This window comes from Terrapene carolina, unplaced genomic scaffold (genome assembly GCF_002925995.2).
Source record: "Terrapene carolina triunguis isolate 2854851 unplaced genomic scaffold, T_m_triunguis-2.0 Scaffold789, whole genome shotgun sequence".
Taxonomy (NCBI): Eukaryota; Metazoa; Chordata; order Testudines; family Emydidae; genus Terrapene; species Terrapene triunguis.
The window spans coordinates 7,117,803-7,141,837 of record NW_020665140.1 but is presented as its reverse complement, the minus strand read 5'-3'; the positions used below and the strand labels follow the sequence as shown (position 1 = coordinate 7,141,837).

The 24,035-nt window shown below is 39.9% G+C and overlaps 1 protein-coding gene across 8 annotated transcripts in view; it reads left to right on the top strand.

The window, feature by feature from the left end:
- PTPN13 (protein tyrosine phosphatase non-receptor type 13) overlaps positions 1-18,726 on the top strand; it is a 190,446-nt gene extending 171,720 nt beyond the window's left edge. For 6 of the 8 annotated variants that reach the window (XM_026660490.2, XM_026660493.2, XM_026660494.2 and 3 more), the window contains 12 exons: positions 1,293-1,354; positions 2,509-2,599; positions 3,525-3,647; positions 5,097-5,188; positions 6,750-6,805; positions 8,363-8,466; positions 9,812-9,960; positions 10,927-11,017; positions 13,889-14,226; positions 15,460-15,675; positions 17,447-17,509; positions 18,594-18,726. In XM_026660490.2, the coding sequence (XP_026516275.1) occupies positions 1,293-1,354; positions 2,509-2,599; positions 3,525-3,647; positions 5,097-5,188; positions 6,750-6,805; positions 8,363-8,466; positions 9,812-9,960; positions 10,927-11,017; positions 13,889-14,226; positions 15,460-15,675; positions 17,447-17,509; positions 18,594-18,674 (1,466 nt within the window). In that variant the 3' untranslated portion in view covers positions 18,675-18,726. The remainder of the gene's footprint in view (positions 1-1,292; positions 1,355-2,508; positions 2,600-3,524; positions 3,648-5,096; positions 5,189-6,749; positions 6,806-8,362; positions 8,467-9,811; positions 9,961-10,926; positions 11,018-13,888; positions 14,227-15,459; positions 15,676-17,446; positions 17,510-18,593) is intronic. The other 2 variants (XM_026660496.2, XM_026660488.2) reach the window with 1 other exon arrangement.
- The last annotated feature ends 5,309 nt before the right edge of the window (positions 18,727-24,035 follow it).

Here is a 24,035-nt window from a genome sequence, read left to right as displayed (position 1 = left end):
CCTGAACACACTTTGTTTACTAAAAGAATTATACTCAAAATCTTCTTACTATGTTTCACACAATACAAGATAACTATTTCTGTTATTCACAAATCAGCTCAGAATGCACACACAATTGGATGCAGATCTTTCTAATCAGGCAGTGAATAAGAACACAGCTCTTCTACCCACTGAAAAATGTATAGTGTGATATTAAGTTTTGTAATGGTCAAATTCGTTAATTGCCAAAGTGTGTTTGGAGCTGTTCTAGCTGCAAAGTGTTACTCTAGTGTGACATAAGAATTGTCAGACTGGGTCAGACCAATGGTCCATTGAGCCTTGTATCCAGTCTCCAACATTGTCCCATACCAGAGCTTCAGGGGGAATCTATAGAATAGGGCAGTTGGAGTGATCCTAGCTTCTGGCTGTCAGAGGTTTAGAGTCGCCCTGAACATGAGGTCACATTCCTGTTAATGAATGCCCATTTAAAGAGAAAAGAGAAGTTATTATCTTGCACTAGATTTTTGTTGTTTCATATCCCCCATCTCTGGTCTAGACATTGTCTCTTTAGAAGTTGGTCCTGAAAACACTACTACAAGCAGTCTCATTGACTTGGGTGTACGCTACGTCCAGAGATATGTGTTTGCAGGGATGTGCCCTTAGATTTTAAACTTTTGGGGGTGGGAGCTTTACAGTATTTCTCTAAAGTGACACGCTTGCATCTGGTGCCATATCATTCATATTGTATTGGTATTACTATTTATCAACAATGGTCGTTTTGGAGACTTGGTTATTTATTATACCATTATCTTCTCTTATTTCTCCTAACTCTGCAAACATAATGTTATTTTAAAATACTGTCATTCAGATATGAGTGTGGTTAAGTACCCCACTATTCTACCATTCAGTTAGGTTCAGTTATTCTTTATAATAACTGTCAGCAGAAGGAAGTATATAACATTTCATAACAAATGATAAATATTTTTCTTTACTGCCAAACAACTGTTTTTCATAATAACAACGAGGAGTCTGGTAGCACCTTAAAGACTAACAGATTTATTTGGGCATAAGCTTTTGTGGGTAAAAACCCACTTCTTCAGATGCATGGAGTCTCCATTCATCTGAAGAGGTGGTTTTTTTACCCATGAAAGCTTATGCTCAAATAAATCTGTTAGTCTTGAAGGTGCCACCAGACTTCTCATTGTTTTTGTGGATACAGACTAACACGGCTACCCCTTTGATACTTTTTTTCATGTGATCACTACAAACATTTTGTTATTTAAAAGGTTATCGATTTGTTCTTTTTTGTTTAGGCCATCCCCATGGAGATCACTATGGCAAAACAGAAACAGCACCTGATATTTATGTCCCCAAGGTAAATAAAATGAAGCAACCATATTTAGCACAGCTGCTTTATTTTCCTTTATTCAGTTCTGATAAAATAGGTGCGTGTAATTCTATTGGTAGGAATTTTCATTAACTAGAGAAAAAGATATAATCAATACCCAACCCCAGCTAGTGCAAAATTTCTGTATCTTAAACTGTGCAGTTACAGCGCTGTCCGTTGATCTGAATCAATAAGTGCAAAAGTTTTTGGAATTATTTTTCCAATGCCCAGAACTTCATTTAAGGAAAGAAGACTGGTCTTGTGGCTAAGGCACAGACAGGGCTGTAACTCAGAAATCTGTATTCTGTTCCTAGTGCCTCACAGTGCTTGTATGTTACATTGGCCAAGTAATTTAATCTCTCTCTGCTTCCATTTTCTCTTCTAAGAAATGAAGGTAATGCTTACCTCCCTCACAGAGGTACAAGTGATATGAAGCTAAGATCATTAATGTTTGATAGTGTTGGATGGAGGACACAATATAAATGCAAAATATTCTATCCATCACAGTTATTTCTTAGGCTCTGTCTACACTACACAGCTTTTAGCAACATGGCTGTGTCGCCACAGCCGTGCTGCTAAAAGTCGTGCAGTGTAGCCACTGTTTGTCAGCTCTCCTGACTACAAAAAAACTTCCACCTCCAATGAGCGAGGTTAGCTTTGTCGTGCCGTTCACACTAGCACTTGTCACGGCAAAACTTCTGTCTTTCGGGGAGGAGCGGGGTTAATACATCTGAGAGACAAATGTTTTGTCATTCAATTGCCACTGTAATATAGCCTCAGTCTGAGGGACAAGAAGAGGAAAGTAATTGCAGCAACACTGCTCTCTTGGTAGGTTGTTCCACCATCTAATAGATCTCTGTCAGGAAGTTTCCCCTTACATTCTGGCTTAATTTTTGTTTTTCTTAGTTTTGTTTGTAAGTTATAGTACAGTTACATTGCCAGTTTAAAAAAATGTCAAGCATAAGTTACCACTAAGATTAAATCGTGTTTTCTTAATTGAGTAGGAGGCATGAAAAGGCTGCATATCTGTGTCTGCCTCCTGAGTAGTACCCTGTGCTTTGTTAGAATGGGCTGCTGTTAGAGGAACAAACAACATGCCCTTAAAAAAGAAAACTAACTCATGCTACTTTTTGTTTTGTTAGGTTAATGGGGAAAGCATGATAGGAGTTTCTCATACAAATGCAGTAAGCAGCATTCATCAGGCAGATTTTTCCAAGAACAGTGATCACTCAGGTAAGGAGGAGAGATTTGAACATCTGTGTACTACTCAGTTCAAGAGTAAGAGAGAGAATAGGCAATAAAGATTTCAAAATAAAAGACAATTTTAACTTCTTGAATATCTTAAACTTGACATTCATTTCTATAATGTGTTTTTCTGGTTCTGTATTCTCTCCTAAACGAGTTATTTGCCAAGAAAAGGAGAAGTGGAGTAATGGGATCAGAGTTTGAATTCTGTAGCATAGTCAAGGAAGGAGAGTGATACAGGAGGGCCAGGGAGCACTGGAAGAGTGATAGAGGCAAAATATATAAGCCCTAGGCTAATTAAGGCGTGGTTCCCTGTAGACCAGGGAGGGTGGCTACAGGTTAATTGGAGCACCTGCAGTCAATTAAGGCCCTGTCAGGAACCTAATAAAACCCACTGCTTCAGGCAGTTAGGGGGAAGGAGAGAGGACTGGAGTTTGGAGGTGTGCTGTGAGAGCCGAAAGACCAGAGAATTGAAGCAAGGGAGACCCTGCCCCAGCAGGGGAGGAAGACTCCCTCCCCCAGCATCTAAGGACCGAAGGTACCTCACCAAGGGGGAAGAGGGTAAGCACCCGCAGGGGTTGAGAGGAGCTGGGGCTCAGAGTGAGGAGCAAACCCAGATCCCTCCCACGCTTCCCTCCTCTACCACCTTCCTGGGCCACTAGCGGGGCCCTCGTCACCCCAAGAGCATGGGCAAGGGGTGGCGTCTTAGCCCCCCACCAAGAAAAGTGCAGGACCCACCATACTAACGTCAGCCATCTTGTCACAAGAGTCACAATAATTATTCGTATTAGTATTTTAAAGAATATATAGAATATCTGCTTGACGGAATGCCCCATTTTTGTCATTCACTTCCTTTATGAGAATTAATCTTTTTATATTCCTTTCCCCCATGTTGTTTGTTTTATTGTTCTAGAAACTGAGATACTGGAAGATGACTATTATGATGAGGATGACCACAATGACGTTGTCCAGTATCTGTTGAATGTTGTAGACGAGGAAGCCCAGAACCTCTTAAATCGCAATAATGCAACCACAGGTGACCATCTGCCAGCCATCAAAAAGCTAAACCCAGGAAATGAACACTGAATGGGCTTTTGGTTAGCTAACAGAAAGTGGTGGAATGGAAGTAGCTTGCAAACTGAATTTTTCCAAGAGATGTGGTTAAAGGGACGGTGCGTCTAATAAGGGGATCTTTTTGTGAAGTCCAGATTTAGTAAATCTTGTCTTTTATTTTAAATAATTTTTGGGTATGCATTAGTACCTGCAATTGTTTGTGGGTAGAACTGATGATGTTTAGATGTCTTGATTTGCAGGTGCAGTCAGGCACCCAAATTACATCCCTGATAGTTACAAAATTGTAACTGCAATTTTTGAAAAATATTTAAAAAAAACCATTTCTTTTCAAATCTGCTCCTTTAATTTTCAGCCAGTTTTGTAGTTTCCTTCTTCCTAGTGCTGCATGAGTCAGTGCTCCCTTTTCGTTACCTCTCCGTCTTTGCAACAGAATACTCACCGTCAACTGAAATGAGCATGATTGTGGAATAGTGGTTGCTAATTGCTCATGTGAGGTATCACTGGGGGCTTGCACATAATTCAGTGAATTAAACTAAACTGGTGTCTGCTACTGCGGTCACCAGATTTGAGACACCGCTCACTAGTTTATAACTATTTTAATCCTTGTCCTCTGCTCCTTCCTGAACTTGCTGGCCTATTTTCATCTATTAGCATTCTGTTAAAACTACAGACTCAGAGCCTCCGCTGGTGTAAATCTGTGTGGTTCCATTACTGCCAAAGTTACACCCGCTGGGATCTGGCCCGTTGTATACAGCAGCACGGCTGGTGTGTTGAACCTGGGAGATGTAGCAGCAGTGACATAGCTAAAGTAGGTCAGATTTTAGCCTGTACAATTTTATGATGGCTCATTAATATAGGGAGTAACTAGAATCCGGGTTTAGACCTAGTCCTACTGTGAGTTAGAGTCATATTGCTGGGTTAAGAACTTGTCATTCTTTTGTAGTCGGTACATCAGCTCAATACTGATGCAAATAACCACGTAGTTAAACAACTGTGCTAAAATTTTGATTGTGTGCTAAAAATGACGAAGTACGCTGACCTGATTAATATTTATGTTAAGGCCCCTTTACACCACTCTGGCAGTGTAAAGGGAACTTAAACTGGGTGCCAGTGTAGTTTATGCTCACTTTAAGGCCTCTTTATGCTGCCAAAGTGGTATAAAGGACCTTAGTGTAAATGAGAATCTGGCCCGTAATCTACCGTTAGTCCTATGGTCTGCATTGACAGTAAAGAGTTATTAAGAATGAATGTATGGCCAAGGACTCGTACCCTTAGAACCATTTTTTTTCCTGTTTTTTTTTTAGCTGCAGGCACTACTTTTCTTATATTTGAATGAAAATATGAGTATTTTCACTTAATCTACCCATAACATCACTTCTGTATAGCTCTGTCTTCCAATGTATTTCTCCAGCAGGTTCTTTAGAGACCAGTGGGAAGCTGGCAGAAGAAAAAGCTGAAGACACGGACTGTGATGGGTCATCTTTGCCTGAAGACTTTCCAGAGGTAAAATGAAAAGATGTTGGCAGTGTCTTTATTTGCCGATTTCCTACACTATTTACATTGACTTCTCGTTCCCTCGATCAGACTGAATTTGTGGAAATAATTTCATCAACATTTTAAATGTAACTGTCACTGCCATTTGATTGGCCTCCAGAAAACAGTGTTTATAAACCAAGAGTATGGAAAGAGTTTTTGAAATACTGTATAATAATTAATCTGTGATAAATTAACCACACAAGAGAACAAACCAGAAAACTAACATTTGCTGTTCCTGGTTGGAAGCAATGAAAGCCAACAGTTTTAAAAAGTGTAATGATAATAAATGCCGATACAATGCTATTTCATACATGCTAGCTAGAAAGCTCCCTCATTTCATAGAAGGTTAGGAAAAATCAGAGCATTTCAAATATTTTGCAGAGTATCTGTAAAGAGTCCAAACCTGAGGCTCCCTCTCCTTCACCTTTCTGCTCAGATAAACAAAGGTACACAAACAAATTCTATACCACCTTCACTCTACACTTCCCCATGTTGTCCTATGTTGCATCAGTCAATAGACGTCCAGACTCCCATAGCAAATGTATCCAGTTAATAGAATCCCCCTATCCAGTGTATACTCACTGTTTGTACTTCCTACCCAGTTACAACTGTGACTCAACACCAGGACCCTTGATCTAGAACATCTCTCTAGGGGATCTAAAAGGGAGACTCCTCTTGGCTAAGGCACCACCAGCTGGGCCAAGCTGGTCTCAGTTGTGAGTCACTCTTGACATTTTTTACACTGACATTGCCTGAGGTCTCTTAATCAAAAATAAAATAAAAAAGCTCCTTATCCCCTCTTGAATATTCTAGTTCTGTTCATGCATATGAGACATATTTCATTTGGGGGCAAAACTCACAGGTGCGCTGTCCTTTTGCTTTCCGTTTGGGTACGGGTGTAGGCTGACTTGGCAGGGGATTGTCACTTGAGTTATGTGTTGAGCAGAGCCACAAGCAGATTTTCTGCCTGATCGAATTTCAACTCTGCGTTGTTTCGGAAGTGTGCTGAACATTTGCCTATGTGTAGAACTAGAGCCAGGCCATCTCTCCTTCCTAGTCCTAGTCTTCACCATAGTTATACTGGCGAGCTCTCCTAGTGTAGATGCAGCTTATATCACCAAAAGTGTTTTCCCCAGTATAGCGTATACCAGTTCTTTGGACAAAATAAGATGTACACACGCTAGGGTTTTTGGCAAAACAAAACAAAAAAACCCTAACTGACATTACTAGCACAGAGAGACTGAAGCTGGAAGAAGAGCCGGGGGTGGGCTCTAGGCTGGGATATGATTTTACCTCTCCAACTGTTCCACATTCCCCAGTGCAGAGGCTGAATGTTTGGGGGTTTTGTGGTTGGGTGGATTTCCTGGAAGAATAGAGATTGTCAATGCATAATGCTTTCAGTGTGGTACCCTGCACAAATATTGAATTTACTTGTTAACATTGTTTTAGTTTATAAGATAAAAGTATGCTTGTTGTACAGTCCCCTTCCAACATAACTCACTATACTTTGAAATGCTTCCTTCACTAGCCGACACAAATAAATGGCTGTGAAGAACATTGTGAAGACAAAGTAATGCCTGAAAGGTGAGATTTTTAAGTGGAATTTAAGAGTAACATAATTTTTACAGCTCGGTGAAGTGAGGGAAGATTAAAGCACAAACAAACCACAAACCCTATCTGTCTGTTGACATGTTGATATAGGATGGCTTTGTGTCTGTTCATGTTATTGAGAGGTCATGATATTATTTAGTGCTATAGAACTTGATGTCAAGTGGGGGTGTTCAAGAACATCTGTCGTGAATTATGAACAGTAAAAATCTGCTGTCGGACTCTTATTTTGCTACTCAACTACTGGAACATAATTAGGATGAAAAAGTATTCAGATCCAGACTTGCATAGTCCCCCAGTTGCCTCCACTCCTTCCTCTTTTCCAAAAACTTACTGATACCAAAGGACAACTTTTCATCTGTAGATTGCTGGTTTGAATCTGGCCCAGGACAGTAGTGTTTGAAAGTTGCTTCTTTCTGACAGTGATTTAACTGACTGAATGAACAGACATGTCCATGTGGGAATGCGTCCCCATTAATATCACCATCAAAACTGGCAGTAGCTGCCACCTTCTTTAGTCCAAAGTCCAGACAGGCTTATGGTGGTCCCTGCAAAACTGGATTGAGGAGTCCTGCTCTGAGAATGTGAGGAATCTGCACTGCGGATATTTTGTGGGGAAATGTTTTAGTTACTTAGGTTCTTATACCACAAGCATCACCATGGTATCTGAGTTCCTTGCAGACATGCATACAATAACCTAACAGCAAAGGTTCCTCCTCTGTTCTTCTCCTGCTAGTCTTAAATGAGAGAATCTTCAGTCATGACTCAAGCATAATAAAGTAAAATATAACAAAGGCAGCTACACTGTGTTGCTCTGAAGAAAACTTCCGAAAACTTAACTGCTTAATGGCTGTTTTTTCTCAAATAAATTCAGAATTTAGTTTATTTTTGTATTGTCATTTTGTCCTGCAAAGATACAGATCACACTAGAAAGTCATTGGTGTGTGTGAATGGGTGTATAACACGTAATTATATCATACATACAGACATGTGTAACATACATACATATATAGTTGCATGGGCAAACTTAATACTGGCATTTCTCAATATTTGGGTGCTTGATGTTGCAACTTTTGTGCTCTTTAATGTAGCTTTTTGTAGGCAATACATATGTTATAAATAATGTCATTTAAATTTAGTTCAGTAAGGCTAAAAAATCATTAGAAGCTAAGGCTTTTGTCTTCAAGGAACAACAATAAAAATTGATCCAGAAAATATCCTTTTTGAGTTTCTCTCTTTTTAAAAGCATTCCCTATATTTGTATTTTATGTAATATGATTCATAATCTCTATGTATTACATTAATAGCTATCATCATGGAATTAAACCTCTTATTTTGGTTGAATCTTTTGAATACATGAAATATTTATTTTCTTCTAATTGTGGTTTATAACGTTGATCTAAATTTAAGAATTCTGTACTTTTCTAAAGTATGTTGTAGGGTCTTTTGTTTACAGAAAATGTTCATATTTAAAATTGAAATGTATTGTTCTAATAGGAAATGAGAAACCTTTAACATTCTTTGCTTTTCTAGGTCACCTCAACAACCTCTTGTGGGACAAGCGGATGAAGATGAAATTACATGGGGAAGTGATGAACTCCCTATTGAATCAATAAATCAGGAACACCTGGCTAAAGGCAAGGACTTGAACAAATAAACAATCAATGGAAAATGAGGATTACAATAATGTAATCATGTCAGAAATGTATTTGAACATGTTCTGGATATTGTTACGGGTCCAGTCCTGAGAAAAGCAGTCAATGGGAGATGAGGGTGCTCAAGAGCTCATAGAAGTGGATCATCATAATTCAAGCTTGCAAACCCTTTTTCACACAAGGGAGTAATCCCACTCATTCACTGAATGCTCATCTGAGCAAGGGATTGCAGAATTGGGCCATAGTCAGAACTGCAGCCAATTCCCTTCCATCAGTTCTATTTTATGAAAGCTGCAATGGCATATGGTGAAATGTGCAATTGGACTGAGATCCTATAGGCATCTATTGAGTGCTGACTCCACACCCTAAATACACGGCATTTTCCTCATTACTTCGGGCCTGATTTTGCCGTCTTTACTGAAGTCAATGGACCTACTCCCAGAATAAGATACTGCGCAACATGAGTAAGGGTGGCAGAATTGGGTGTCTATCTTTAGCATCTTGAATATGTTCAGGAATATGTTCTGTTACCTGAATTCATATTCACAAGTCTATTCAGACTTGTGTCTATAGCATCTGTGCTTCAAAGTGCTTTTTAACTTAGAAAAAATAAACGTGAACATAAACTATTCTAGTAAACTTTTTGTATGATTCAGTAGTCACAAGCTATTTTTAACTCTCATGTCAAGGAAACTTGGATTATTAATGAGTTGTGTGGTGTTTGAAAGAATAATGCAGGACACCTGCCTTTCTAAACCAAGATTTTTTTTTAAACTTTAATACAGCTAACACATCTTACGCTTTTACCATTACAATGCATTTTAAGGTGAAGTTTTAAAGAAAAAACTGTAAGGTGTGAGCTTTCACTTTTAAATATAAAGTCTCTGGCTCAAGTGCAGAGTCATCGATCTTGCAAATTGCATTTCAAGAATCCATGCTAAAAATGCATTTGTTGATTATTTCAGTGTATTGACTGCAAGGAAATTAAAGATGAAAATTACTCATTCATTGTTTCTCAAATGTTGACATTTTTAATCATGAATTGATCTGTATACAGTTCTGGGGAAAATAGTGATAAAAGATAGCAAGCATTACCAGTGAAGGGATAATGCTGGAAGGATTGTTTATGTCATGGATCTCTTATGGGTGATCTTTTCTATAAAATATAAGAAATATGTATATGAATAAGCAATTGACAACCTGAAAACTGGATGTGGTGGTACCTGGGAAATCTCTCATTTCATAGCACTCTACTATAGCATGCTATAGGCTGTCCTTTCTGTTAGCTGTTTATATGTGCACATAAATCAATCTTCTTCTGCTCTAGATTGCCCTTTAGTGACAAATGAAGAGCTCTCTGCGCTCCCAATTGTCAGAGTGCTTCCTTCAGGCAAATATACTGGAGCCAAATTGAAGTCAGTCATCCGAATGTTACGTGGACTACTGGAACAAGGAGTACCTTCTAAGGAGATTGAGGTAAACAAACACAGGCTATTTTCAGTCCTTTGTAAAACTCTTTTAAATACGAATCCATGCAATGAAAATACTCTTCACTAGGGCAGTGTGAAGCAGGTAGAAACATAGGGCTTGATTCTGCATGGCTAAAGCAAAAGGGAGGAAAGAATACTTTTCCTCCCCTCTGTTTCAGTTTAACTACATTAACTAGACTGAGCTATATTGGCTTTCGGTCTAGAAATGTGATTGAGACTTGCCTGTTTCTTCAAATCCATTAATAATAATCATTAATAATAAATAATATCTTTTAAACCAGCAGTTAAGCTGAAAGGACATGGAAAATGTAATGATCTCTGCAAAATCCAGCTCTCACAATGAAAACATGAATCTCTACTCTTGTTAAAGTTGTTAATATGTTACCAACTGTGTTAAAACTTCCAGGACAAGATTACAAAGTAATTACAAGAAGATTGTTTTGTTTTGTTTTTTTGCAAGGCTGCATGTCTTACTCCCTTGTGATGTGACTGTGAATTGTAACTACATGGGGAACTAATACTTGATAATGGGCTCTTCAGTTTAGCTTCAACTTCCTACCATTGGATCTTGTTATACCTTTCTTTGCTAAACACTTTCATACTAGAAATGAGGTGTCCATTTTTAATAGTGTGGTTAATTAACCATTAGAACAATTTACAAAGGGTCAAGGTGGATTCTCCATCATTAGCAATTTTAAAGTCAAGATTGGATGTTTTTTAAAAAAAGAGATTCTCTAGTTCAAAAGGAATTATTTGGGGGAAATTCTATGACCTGTATTATATAGGAGGTCAGACTAGATGATCACAATGGTCCCTTTGGCCTTGGAATCTATGAATCTATAGTGCATCATTTCTGTATGTTTCTAATAGATACTGTTAGTCACTTAACAGTTAAAAATTGATGGCATTTTGTTTATCCCAGCAGTTATTAATATGAGCTATCTGTTTATAGAACCTGCAAGACTTAAAGCCTTTGGATCAGTGTTTGGTTGGACAAACTAAAGAGAACAGGAGGAAGAACAGATATAAAAACATACTTCCCTGTAAGTCCTAAGTAATCTGATCATAAACTTTTATGTTGATTTAACCAGAAAGGCAGTGTGGTCTGGTGGATTTGACATCAGACTGGTAAGTCCTGACTCCTATTCCCAGTTCTTCTGTTGAGTTACTGTGTGACTGGGCAAACCATTAAACCTCTTTGCACCTATTGTCCCTATCTGTAACAGAGCAAGAATGCTGCTTGCCCACCCTTTTAAAGCACTTTGCGATCTGTGGATGAAAATCATTATATGAGTGCACCTGCTTGTTATTTTATGCCTCCCATCCTTTCCCTCCACCCTCACGTAAAACATTAATTCTATTAATGCAGCAGATCCTGTTTGTCACATACGATAGACATAAACCTAGGAGGACAGATCGTGCTCCTAGTTATACCATTGTAAATCTGAAGTGACAATAGTATAATAATTAATATTAATACACTGTATCAATCTCACTGTAAAAGAATTATGTTTATATTCCGTTAGTTACATATGCATGAGACGTGAAGTCTGAGTCTAGAACTGGGAGCCAGAAAGTCTTGAGTTCTAATTTCTGCTCCGACAAAGTCTCTGAAGCCGTGGGTAAGACACTATGGGTACGTCTACACTTTGTGATTCCCAGCTCGAGGAGACACATCCGTGAGAGCTCATAGCTGTGCCAGCAAGAGGGGCAAGCTGCCCAGAGTGTGTATCTAAGGTCTCTGATGGGCATGCACTTGGGGCAGCTAGCCCATCTCGCTGCTTGCACTGCTGCGGCTACAGTCTCATTTTAGTGATCTAGCTCAATAAGTGCTAGCGTGAGTGTGTTTCCTGGAGCTGGGAATCACACCCCCAGCTCAGAGTGTAAACATACCCATAGAGCCTGATTTCTAGGAGTGCTGAAAGCCCAAAACTCCAGTCCTTGTCCGTGGCAACTGCGAGGGCTCTGCACCTCTGATCATCAGATTTGTAACCTTTTTCCTTATGTGATGTGGGGTTAATACTTTTTTCAAATAGGATATTGTGAGGATTCATTAATATTTGTGAGATGAAAAGTACTCCACGATAGCTTATGCTCCAATACATCTGTTAGTCTTAAAGGTGCCACAGGACTCTCTGTTACTTTTTACTCCACAAGTGTTTACAGGACCTAGGTTTAATTATGGGTGTATGGACTAGGGCTGTCAATTAATCGCAGTTAACTCATGATGAACTCAAAAAAATGAACTGTGATTAAAAAAATTAATCATGATTAATCGCATTTATAACAATAGAATACCAATTTACATTTATTAAATATTTTGGATGTTTTTCTACATTTTCAAATATATTGATTTCTATTACAACACAGAATACAAAGTGCACAGTGCTCACTTTATATTATTTTTATTATAAATATTTGCACTGTAAAAATGACAGAAGAAATAGTATTTTTCAATTCACCTCATACAAGTACAGTAGTGCAATCTCTTTATCGTGAAAATGTAACTTACAAATGTAGATTTATTTTTTTTTACATAACTGCACTCAAAAATAAAACAATGTAAAACTTTAGAGCCTACAAGTCCACGCAGTCCTACTTCTTGTTCAGCCAATTGCTAAGACAAACAAGTTTACATTTACGGGAGATAATGCTGCCTGCTTCTTATTTACGTCACCTGAAAGTGAGAACAGGCGTTCGCATGGCACTTTTGTAGCCGGGGTTGCAAGGTATTTACGTGCCAGATATGCTAAACATTCGTATGCCCCTTCATGCTATGGCAACCATTCCAGAGGACATGCTTCCATGCTGATGACGCTCATTAAAAAATGTGTTAATTAAATGTGTGACAGAACTCCTTGGGGGAGAATTTTATGTCCCCTGCTCTTTTACCTGCATTCTGCCATATATTTCATGTTATAGTAGTCTCGGATGATGACCCAGCACATGTTCATTTTAGAACACTTTCATAGCAGATTTGACAAAACGCAAAGAAGGTACCAATGTGAGATTTCTAAGGATAGATACAGCATTTGACCCAAGGTTTAAAAATCTGAAGTGCCTTTGAAAATCTGAGAGGGACAAGGGGTGGAGCATGCTTTCATATGTCTTAAAAGAGCAGCACTCCAATGCAGAAACTACAGACCCCAAACCACCAAAAAAGAAAATCAACCTTCTGCTGGGGGCATCTGACTCAGATGATGAAAATGAACAGGCATTGGTCTGCTCTGCTTTGTATCGTTATCGAGCAAAACCCATCATCAGCATGGACGTATGTATTCTGGAATGGTGGTTGAAGCATAAAGGGACATATAAATCTACAGCGCATCTGGCCCGTAAATATCTTGCGACACCGGCTACAACAGTGTCATGCAACTCCTATTCTCACTTTCAGGTGACATTGTAAACAAGAAGTGAGCAGGATTATCTCCTGCAAATTGTAACCAAATTTATTTGTGTGAGCGACTGGCTAAAGTAGGACTGAGCAGACTTGTAGGTTCTAAAGTTTTACACTGTTTTATTTTTGAATGCAGTCATTTTTTCTACATTTATACATTCAACTTTCATGATAAAGAGATTGCACTACAGTACTTCTATTAGGTGAATTGAAAAATACTATTTTTTGTTTTTTACAGTGCAAATATTTGTAATCAAAAATAAATATAAAGTGAGCACTGTACACTTTGTATTCTGTGTTGTAATTGAAATCAATATATTTGAAAATGTAGAAGAACATCCAAAAATATTTAAATAAATGGTATTCTATTATTGTTTAACAGTGCGATTATTTATGCAATTAATCACGATTAATTTTTTTAACCACGCGATTAATTGCGATTAAATTTTTTTAATCACTTGACAGTCCCAGTATGGACATATATAATTAAAATATGTTTTCTATTTTGGGATTGCAGATGATACCACTAGAGTGCCCCTAGGAACTGAAGCTGGATACATCAATGCCAGCTTCATAAGAATGCCGGTGGGGAATGAAGAATTTGTGTACATTGCATGTCAAGGACCACTCCCTACTACAGTAGCAGACTTCTGGCAAATGACTTGGGAACAAAAGTGTACTGTAATAGCCATGATGACCCAGGAAGTAGAAGGAGAAAAGATAAAATGCCAGCGTTATTGGCCCGATGTGCTTGGCAAAACTATCATGGTCAATGACAGACTCCGGCTGGCCCTTGTGAGACTGCAACAACTGAAAGGCTTTGTCATTAGAGTGCTGGAGCTACAAGATATTCAAGTAAGGGAATCAAGTCATTCTACAGACTCTGTGGGTTTCGGGGGGGATTGGGCAGGTTCCTTTTTCGTTTGTTTGGCATGGATCCCTTCAGTCCAGCCAGAGCTAATCTAAACTTCCGCATCCTGGAAAAACCATATACTCGTTCATAAGCCGAATATTTTTGGTAAAAAAGTGATGCATCAAAGAGCAGGGGTCGGCTTATAAACGGGTCTACACCAAAATTTGATGATTTTAAACTCTATGGAATCATTGAATTGAATATCTAATACACTGTCGTTTTGTTTACTTGGAGCGTCTGCAGGCATGGAGCCCCTCAGCTCCCTGTGGCCGCGGTTCGCCGTTCCCAGCCAATGGGAGCTGCGGGAAGTGGCGCGCTGAAGGGCTCCATGCCTGTGAACACTCCAGATAAACAAAACGTCCAGGCCTACTAGCAGCTTATCCTAACGGGCCAGGAGTTTGCCAACCCCTGAGATGTAGGGTCAGCTTATGAAAGGGTCATGCAGTTTTTGCTATTTTTACCTAACCATCTTGGGGGGTAGGCTTATAAACGAACAGGCTAATGAACGAGTATATATGGCACTTTAATCTTTTTTGTCCTTATTTCTTTTGACTATTATGATTGGGTCACTCTTCCTCCATGTAGGAATTTGAGTGAGCAGCTTCTTCCACCACTGGAATAAAATTCTGCATAAACTAGCTTGAGACCTTTTCAGCAGGTAGCATTTATGCACTGCTCAAGCACATCACCTCACAGTGCTAATGTGCCCCTGTAACAGAAGGTCAGGACATGGCCCCATATATGCATTACTGATAATGCCTTAGATTTAGAAACAGAAAGATTTATTACAATTAAATTCATTTGCAGGTCAATTTACTCGATGACTGACTTTGTGCTAGTAGTGCAGCTAGGACAATGAAACTAAACTGATCACTTTCACTTTTATTCATAGTCCATGTCCTTTTGCTCTCGAGCTCTAATACTCTTATCAGGCTTATTTTCCACACGTGGCAGGGAAAGGATGAAATTCAAACAAATTCACATTTATAATCATGTAAGGCATTGTCAAAACTGTTCTGTTCACAAAACCTAAATGTTGGGTCCCAGTTAATTGGCCAGTCTCCCTTTACAGTGGGATGTTTGACTACAGAATGTTCTTAGGCAAGTCTTACAAGTTCTGCCAGTCTGCTTTGCCATTTCTGTATGTATTTGTTCTGTCTCTTTTAAAACCTTAGACTGGTGAATTACGGCGTGTTTCTCATCTGAATTTCACTGCCTGGCCAGACCATGACACACCATCTCAACCAAACGACCTGCTCACTTTCATCTCCTACATGAGGCACATCCATAAATCGGGACCTATCATCACTCACTGCAGTGCAGGCATTGGACGTTCAGGGACACTTATTTGTATCGACGTGGTTCTAGGATTAATCAGCAAGGATCTTGATGTGAGTACCCAGAGGATAGAGTGAACTGTGCTTTTCACTAGTGAACTGTGAGCCCTAGGAGCTATTTGGTTATTTTACTAGTGTGCAACTATTTTGAATCAAGGACTCTGGTTATACCTTAACCTGGTTTATTAGGTATATGGTATAAAACAGCAATAACGGTGAAAACCAGAAATATTGAGGACAAAAAAAAAATCTAAAAACACTGGATCTTCCTAGGTTTCCGAGCCTGAGCTTCAGCCTGAGACACAACTTCCAAGTGCTGTCTGTGCGGCTATTTTTAGAGCATGAGTGTGAGCCCCTGTAGCCCAAGTCCGTCGACCGGGACTGGGAGACTCACTCCTGCGGGCTCCAAAATGCTGTGTAGACGTACCCTTATAGGCTTAGAAGGATAAGACCAAAATTTACAGATCGGCAAAGTAAGAAAAATGCTGCTTGAGAACTTTGAGTGTGGCGTAAAGACATTTACTTTGTATATTTTCACATGTGATGCAGACAATTTGTTTTAGTGGTTATAAAGCTTTTTTTGAATCTCAAGCTCTGTTGTCATTAAATAACTATTGTCTGATACCCCCACGTAACTTCCTGTGACTGTGAATTTAAATCAATAGAAATAGACAAATATTCTTAAGCCCCATAATTTTGCACAACTGTGAAAATGTAAATAGATAAACATTTTAAAAGCTTAAAAATAAACATTGATATTATCCATCAAAATTATAAAAAAAATAATTCTGCCAAGCCTAGTTATTGAGTGACTGTAGTAATTCTTTAACATAAATGAATGAAATACTCACATTTCTTCTTATGAGTGTTTTTATAAAATGTGCTTTAGTCAACATTAAATTATCTAACACTCTGTTTTTTTAAGAAACTTCCTGATTTTACACTTGAATACTTTACACTGTAACATTCATAATTCAATTAAAGTAAATATTTAAAACAGAAAACATGCCATGCTTTTTTCATAAACAGGTTGGACATTTTGTGGAAGCTATGATAAATACAGAAGCTGTAGAATGAAGTAGTTAGCAACCTTTCATCCAAACAAAGGAGGTTGCAATAAAGCAAAACCAAAAGAGGTCACTGTTTCAGCTCCTAAGCCTGAACCTAAATCAGTGACGTGGTAAAAAAGCTTTTGTAACAGAATTTAGGATGCCATGCCATGTTTCACAGAGATTATGTACTCCTTGTCCACAGGAGGGCACTGGCAACCTCATTTTAAAGTCGTCCCATCCACCAGTTCATGGAGCAATCACTTTCCTATCATCTTGATATAAAATAAAGTGTATTGGCAGCACATTAGGGCCCAATCCAGCAAAGCATGTACATACATGCTTAATTTTGAGCACTTTCATAGTTCCATGGAAGCCAAAGGGAGTGTATACATACTTAAAATTGAGCCCATACTTAAGTGCTTTGCTGGTTTAGGGCCAGAGTATGCAGCACCCTTCCAGACTGAGCTTTAGTAGAATAAAGACTGGGGAGTATAAGGGTGTGTTGAGCAGGTAAAATGAAAGATAAAGGAAAAGTAGATGATGCACTCACACCTCACATATTTATTGCACTGGTACAGGCTATACTGTATGCTTTCCGTATACTGTACTGTATGTCCATAACTTGGTGGATTTACTGGCATTTGACTAATGTTTGTCTACTAGACTAAAATTCAAATTCCCTGCTGTGCCACAGGTGTATTTTCCTGTATGTGTGTGGGGTTTTTTTTGTTATAACATCTCACTTGCTGCTACCGTCTGTTTGCTTTTGGCAGTTTGACATCTCTGATTTGGTGCGTACCATGAGACTACAGAGACATGGAATGGTTCAGACAGAGGTATGTCTACCTTGGTTTACCAAGTTGTGCTTTAATAAATATTTTTAACTGAATTTCTGAGCTCTCAAAAAAAAGTGATAAGCATATAGATTGTGCTAGATGTCTGTATTAGGAAATATTGTAGAATGACTCACTTTGTACCCCCATAAACTCAACCTCAATGTTGCTGGAGTGAAATCAAATGCTAATATAGGGGCAGAATTCATAATAATGCATGTAATTTTGGACAAGCTTCACAACATGCAAATACAAGGGCATGCAAACATAGTGTGTGCAAATTTACATGTAGTGAACTGTGTTAATCTGGGCTATAAAAGATCTGACAGTCTCATTCTAGAATTCTTGCATTAAACCCCTTATTCCATTCTGGAAACACTTATTTTACTCCAACTGGAAGTAATAGCACATTAGTGCCTTTTTACCTATTCTAAGGCTAAAAAAGCAATTGCATTTTATTTGCTGATGTTATCCATAGCATTATGGTAATTGGATGGATGACTTTTAGGACTGAAAGGTTGAAAAAGCCTCCTAACCTGAATCTAGAGAAGACAGTGAATACAAGATCAGGGAGTTCTCAAGCCTTATTTAATAAAAAATACAGAATTATCCAAAAATAGCCCCAAACCCTGCGGTATCCTCATTGTAAACTGGGAGGTTGCATCACAGACCTGGGCTCTATTCCCAGCTGTGCCACTGACCTGCTGTGTGAGCTTGGTCGAGTCACTTCACTCCTTGGTGCTTCCCTTTCCTTGTTTGTAAGCAGCTCTGAGGTCTGCAGATGGCAAGCCTTATATAAGGACAAAGTAGTAGTGGTGGTGATGGTGGGATTAGGAATCAAACTAAATATTAACCAGGAGGCAAATCCACATGGAGTACACTTGAAAACTGGGCAGCCCATTTTTGACCCCCTTGTTCTCTTTAAGCATTGTCTCATAACATTCACTCATCATATTCTCTCGTTAATAAACTATATGAATTAGTATTCAAATAAGGAACTCCGCCACCTGTGAAGTACAGGTAGAGGCACCTTGTTTAGCTAGTGTGAACATTTTGTTTAACATGTTTATGATTCTTCCTCTCATAGGATCAGTACATTTTCTGCTATCAAGTTGTCCTCTATGTCCTGAAACATCTCCAAGCCGAAGAACAGAAGAGTGGCAAATAAAATACCAGAGCCTGAAGTGCTTTATAAAAAAAAAAAAAAAAAAAAAAAACAAAAGAAAGAAAAGATATAAAAAAAAAAAAAAAAAAAAAAAAGCAACAGAAGCAGAGGCTCCTGCATATTTTGTTCATTCTGCCAATATTATTCCAGTCCTTTTCTTCATTCTCTATCAACCATCTCTTCTATGCAGTCTGTCCTTCATGCCACTTATAGTACATGGTAAGGGGCAAGACAATGCAGTACCACTACTCCCTCCCCCCCATCCCATAGTTTTGGGGTTCTTTATGTACCAGGAAAAATAATATTTAATAAAGTTGCATTTTTGCAGCTTCCTTACTCTCCGATAAATGACTGAAGTAAAAATGTTTTAATTAAAAATTGTAATAATGCCTTCTGTGGGTATGCAACTATTTTTTAGTATTTGTTTCTGCTGCAGTGGGAGGAGGGTGGGAAAATAAGGCAGTATTTTATCCTGGTGGATTTTCTTACAGGGACATTTTATTAGTCTATTTTAAAAGCTTGTTTATAGCAGATCTCACTTTTTCAGCATTTTGATATAGTAGAGCGATTTTATAGGGAATACTTGAAATCAGTATTTAAGCTTTACAAACTTTACACCTATTAGCTTAGAAAAGAGTAGTGAATGTTTACTGTAAGTATCACAGTTTATAATGTTTACTTCATAAGAGTTTCATGTATATATTTATATACTTTTACAAAAAAAAGCTGAATTATCAGGTGCCTAAACTTATAACTGATTAGGCATTTCCACTGTGTAAATAAAAATACACTTTTAAATGTATGTAGGTGTGTTTTATGTCCACGAGATGTCTGTTTGTCTGCCCTTACACTGCAATCTTCACTGTGCTATCTGAGCACCTTATGTTTCAAATCAAATGGGCATATACCTTTGATCTTACTTTCCATTTCTTCCCCTGCCCAAAGCTAATGTGTGTTTAGTTGTTGGAGGTGTAAAACAACAACATATATTCAGTATGGAACAGTACTCTGTGTACTCTGTGATAAGGTGTACTAAGTAGCAGTTGCGTTGCATCTCACATTTCAAGGTAAAAGCTGGGCTCAGAGACCTGTGAATATGCAATCTTTCATTCCCAAATTATCAGCCTGCAGAGATCTTGTATCCCAAAACTGAGACTCTGGGCATTTTAATTGACATAGCAACAGCCCAGCTTAAAAATAATTAGAGCTTTTTTTCTTGTCTCATCAATAGAACGATCAGCCTTGTTACAGAAATCATACGTGGCATATCCAGTATCCAGTGAACCATGACAGCTGAGGAAATACATTGCTTAAGCTGCAGTGTAGTGTTGTTGGGATTCCCTCCGAGACCTTTTCCATTTGGCTTATCCAGAACACCTTGTCCAGTTCTGGGAGAACACGCCATCCAGTTCTCTTCTCTGGGATCCGAAACACTCAGTTTGACTCTGGATTTCATCATGCAAGGTCCTTTATTTGTCAGACAGCAAAGCTACACTGAGTTGATCAGACTCAAGCAGAGGGGATGGGTATAGCCCAGGCATACCACACATTCAGAATTACAGACAACCTCTTCCTTTATACACATTTACACATTACATTGTATTTGCTATACATTACACCACATATTTTTGGAGTGGCTTTCTTACTTTGCAGGAACCAATCCCTGTGCAGCATGCTCTGTCCATGTGCTGTTCCCGTGGAACCTGATCTTTACATTCCAGTTTTATCTTGGCCATAGTCCCTAGCATCAAGGTGTCGGTGCTTATCTTAGCTAGCACAGACATCCTGACTCCAACATACTGTTTGTCAAGCCCCTATTTGCAACTTAACCTTCCATTCACCTTCCCAATTATGCCCACTAAGAAATTAGGCAAGTTACTTATGTGAAGCCAGGTCTACACGTGTGATGGAACAATTCAGGATAGATCATGAGAAAGGGATGAGAGATTGAACAGTTAGGTCATATTGTGGAACAATGCACCATTCTGAAAGGAATCAAAAATGAAGACTTAATATATTTCAGGAATGGAGTTGTCAATGAGTAGTGTAGTTAATGTAAAGCAAATGAATATAGTCAGTAAAAATGCTAGTTACTGTTTTGACTTAACCAGTGGATGCGGCATTTGGGGCTCTTTAGGAAATAAAATGATGGTATTGACGTGAAGGCTGCCAAGATGGCACCCAGCAAGCCTAATCAGGCTTCTTTGTGTAGTAATTGCCTATTAATTTCTTTAAGTAGCCTGTTGCTTGTTCTGGGGCTTGCCCAGGTGCAGGGCCGGCTCCAGGCACCAGCCGACAAAGCATGTGCTTGGGGCGGCACCTTGTAAAGGGGCGGCCAATCTTCGGGTGGCGGGGCGGCGCTCGGGGTTTGGTGTGGGTTTTTTTTGGTTCGGCAGGGCAGCGCTCAAGGGTTTTTTTGTTTGTTTCGGTGGCGCGGCACTCGGGGGGGTTGTTTCGGCGGGACAGGGCAGCGCTCGGGGGGGAGGTTGTTTCGGCGGGGCGGGGCGGTGCTCAGGGGTGGAGGTTGTTTCGGTGGGGCGGGGCAGGGCGGCGCTCGGGTGGGGTTGTTATGGCAAACAACGGTTGTTACGGTGCTTTTTTTTTTTTTTGCTTGGGGCGGCAAAAAAGTTAGAGCCGGCCCTGCCCATGGGGAATGGGTTTCTGCTTGTTTGTTTGTTTTTTGTGTTGTTGTTTTTTTTAATTTCCCACCACTGAGCGTGATTGGCTCCTGGTTGCGCAACCTACTTTAAAAAAAGCTTTAAAAGGCTGCTTGCTGCGCAGTTTATTCACGATACAGGAAAGGAGTGTAATTAGTGTGAGGAGCTGCTCTCCTACAGAAACAGTTACGCCCCTCCTGAAGGAGATGGGGTAGGGCTGGATCTTACCACTGGAAACTTCCTACATCTGGATGGATAAAACATCAACAAAAGGACTAAACACTCTTATTGCTCGGCTTGCCTCCCCGTGAAGATGAGTCATACAAGGGGACTCCTCCCATCAACTGAGGTTACAGCTTAGAGCACCTGGCAGAAGGGGAATAAAAACCCCAAACCAAAGGAACAAAGCATCCTACTCTCTCTACCACTATGGTGCTGCTGCATGTCTGAAGATGGAATTTAGGGACCACAGTAGGTCTTTAGGGCTTGATCCAAAACTCACTGAAGTCAATAGATAGAGTCCTATTGATTTTCGTAAGCTTAGATGGCTTTCTTAGTGAAATTTTGAGAGGAAAACTAAGAAACATGAGAGAAGTTCTGTTTAATAATTACCCCAATATCTGAGAGAATTTGATTACAATTGACTACACTGTCACTTTTAGGTTAGACCCAACATTTGGGCTTGCTTATTTTTTTAAACAGGACACACAGAAACTCATATGAATAGAAATCTGTCTTAAATTAAACTCGGATTAGGGGGCTCTAAAAATGGCACCTTCCTATTCAGCTGACCCCGCTCCCTGAGTCAAATTCTCCCTCAATTCAACAATGTCAAATCATAGTAACTAATGAAGTTATTCTAGATGTAGACTGTGACAGCAGAATTTGGCCCAAAGAACAAATCATTTTAATCGCAAAGTGCTGCTTTTACAGTCATGTTAAGTCAATGGAGTTACTCTGATTCGACACTGATTTAACTAAGAACAGAATTTGGTCTTTTTTTTTTTTAATCTTGGCAGTGTCCCGTTAAGCAGTGAAAAAATAAGATTTCATGGAATTATTGCAAACCTCAGAGAGACCCAATTCAGGAAAGCACTTGCATACCTACTTAACTATAAGCAAGTAATTAACCCATTGACTTCAGTGGCATTTAAACATGTATGTAAGTACCGTGCTGAATAGAATTGCTTTCCTGAATCAAGCCAAAAAGATATACTTAAGGCCTTTCTCCAAATCAAAATTAACATACTCTTGAGAATTGAATCCTTTTCTAAAACTGTAAGTTACGAACACATCATATGCAATCTCATTTTCTAGATCAGAGGTGGGCAAACTACAGCCCAAGGGCCACATCCAGCCCGCGGGACCATCCTGCCTGGCCCTTGAGCTCCCGGCTGGGAAGGCTAGCCCCCGGCCCCTCCCCTGCTGTTCCCCCTCCCCTGCAGCCTCAGCTCGCTGTGCCGCCAGTGCTCTGGGTGGCGGAGCTGCAAGCTCCTGTGGGCAGCACAGCGGCGCAACTGCCAGTCCTGCTGCTCTGAGCGTCATGGTAAGGGGGTGGAGGTGTTGGATAAGGAGAAGGAGGTCCCGGGGGGGGGGCAATCGGGACAGGGAGCAGGAGGCAGTTGGATGGGGTGGAGGTTGGGGGGGCAGGCAGGGAACAGGAGGGGGTTGGATAGGCATGGGAGCCCCTCAGGGGCTGTCAGGGAGCGGGAGTGTGGATAGGGGTCAGGGCACTCAGGGGACAGGGAGCAGGGGTGGTTGGATAGGGGGTGGAGTCCTGGGGGGGCAGTTAGGGGCGGGGGCGGTCAGGGGACAAGGAGCAGGGGGGTTGGATGGGTCACGGGTTCTGTGGGGGACAGTCAGGGGGCGGGAAGAGAGAGGCGGTGGATATGGGGCAGGAGCCAGGCTGTTTGGGGAGGCACAGCCTTCCCTACCCGGCCCTCCATACAGTTTCAGAACCCCGATGTGGACCACAGGCCAAAAAGTTTGCCCACCCCTGTTCTAGATGCTACTTTATAACCTTTTTTTGGACTCTGAATGTTTTTGCAAGATATTTTTCTTCCCCCACCCCACCCCACCCCACCCAATTTGTTACCAAAAATAAAAAAACAAAAACATGGACAATTCATTTTACATCTCAAGAAAATACTGGCAACGTGGCTGTTAGCTTCATTGTTTCTTCTAGAATTGGAAAAAATACCTAAAAGTACAAAGGCCCAGATCCCCGAAGGTGTTTAGGTACCTAATTCCCTTTTAAATTATTGATTAATAAACTTGTATCTTTTCTGTCGATCATGAACTTAACCCAATCATGATGCATTAGGATATTCATCCTGGGAGCTTTATAATAGAAACAATGTAAAATGGTTGTGAAGGGACTGGCACAAGGATGGAATTTATTCATGACCTAGTCATTGCCTACATCCAGCTTTCCTGTGTATTACAAACTGAGTTGTATGTGGCAGCTCATCCTTGCTAGGCAGGTAAGTGTTGAGTCACGAGGATTCCTGGAAGTAACGGGCCAATTCTTGAAGTCCTTACAGCAGAATTTTTCTGAAGGTCGGTTTTTGCTGGCGACAATCTGTTACAATGGCGCAAAGTGAGACCACGATTTGCACTGTTGGCACTGAGGGGAGTTCTAACTGAGTAAGAGGCCTGAGTGAGACTGGAGCCAGGGCTTCAAAGATCTCGGCCTAGAATGAGGCCA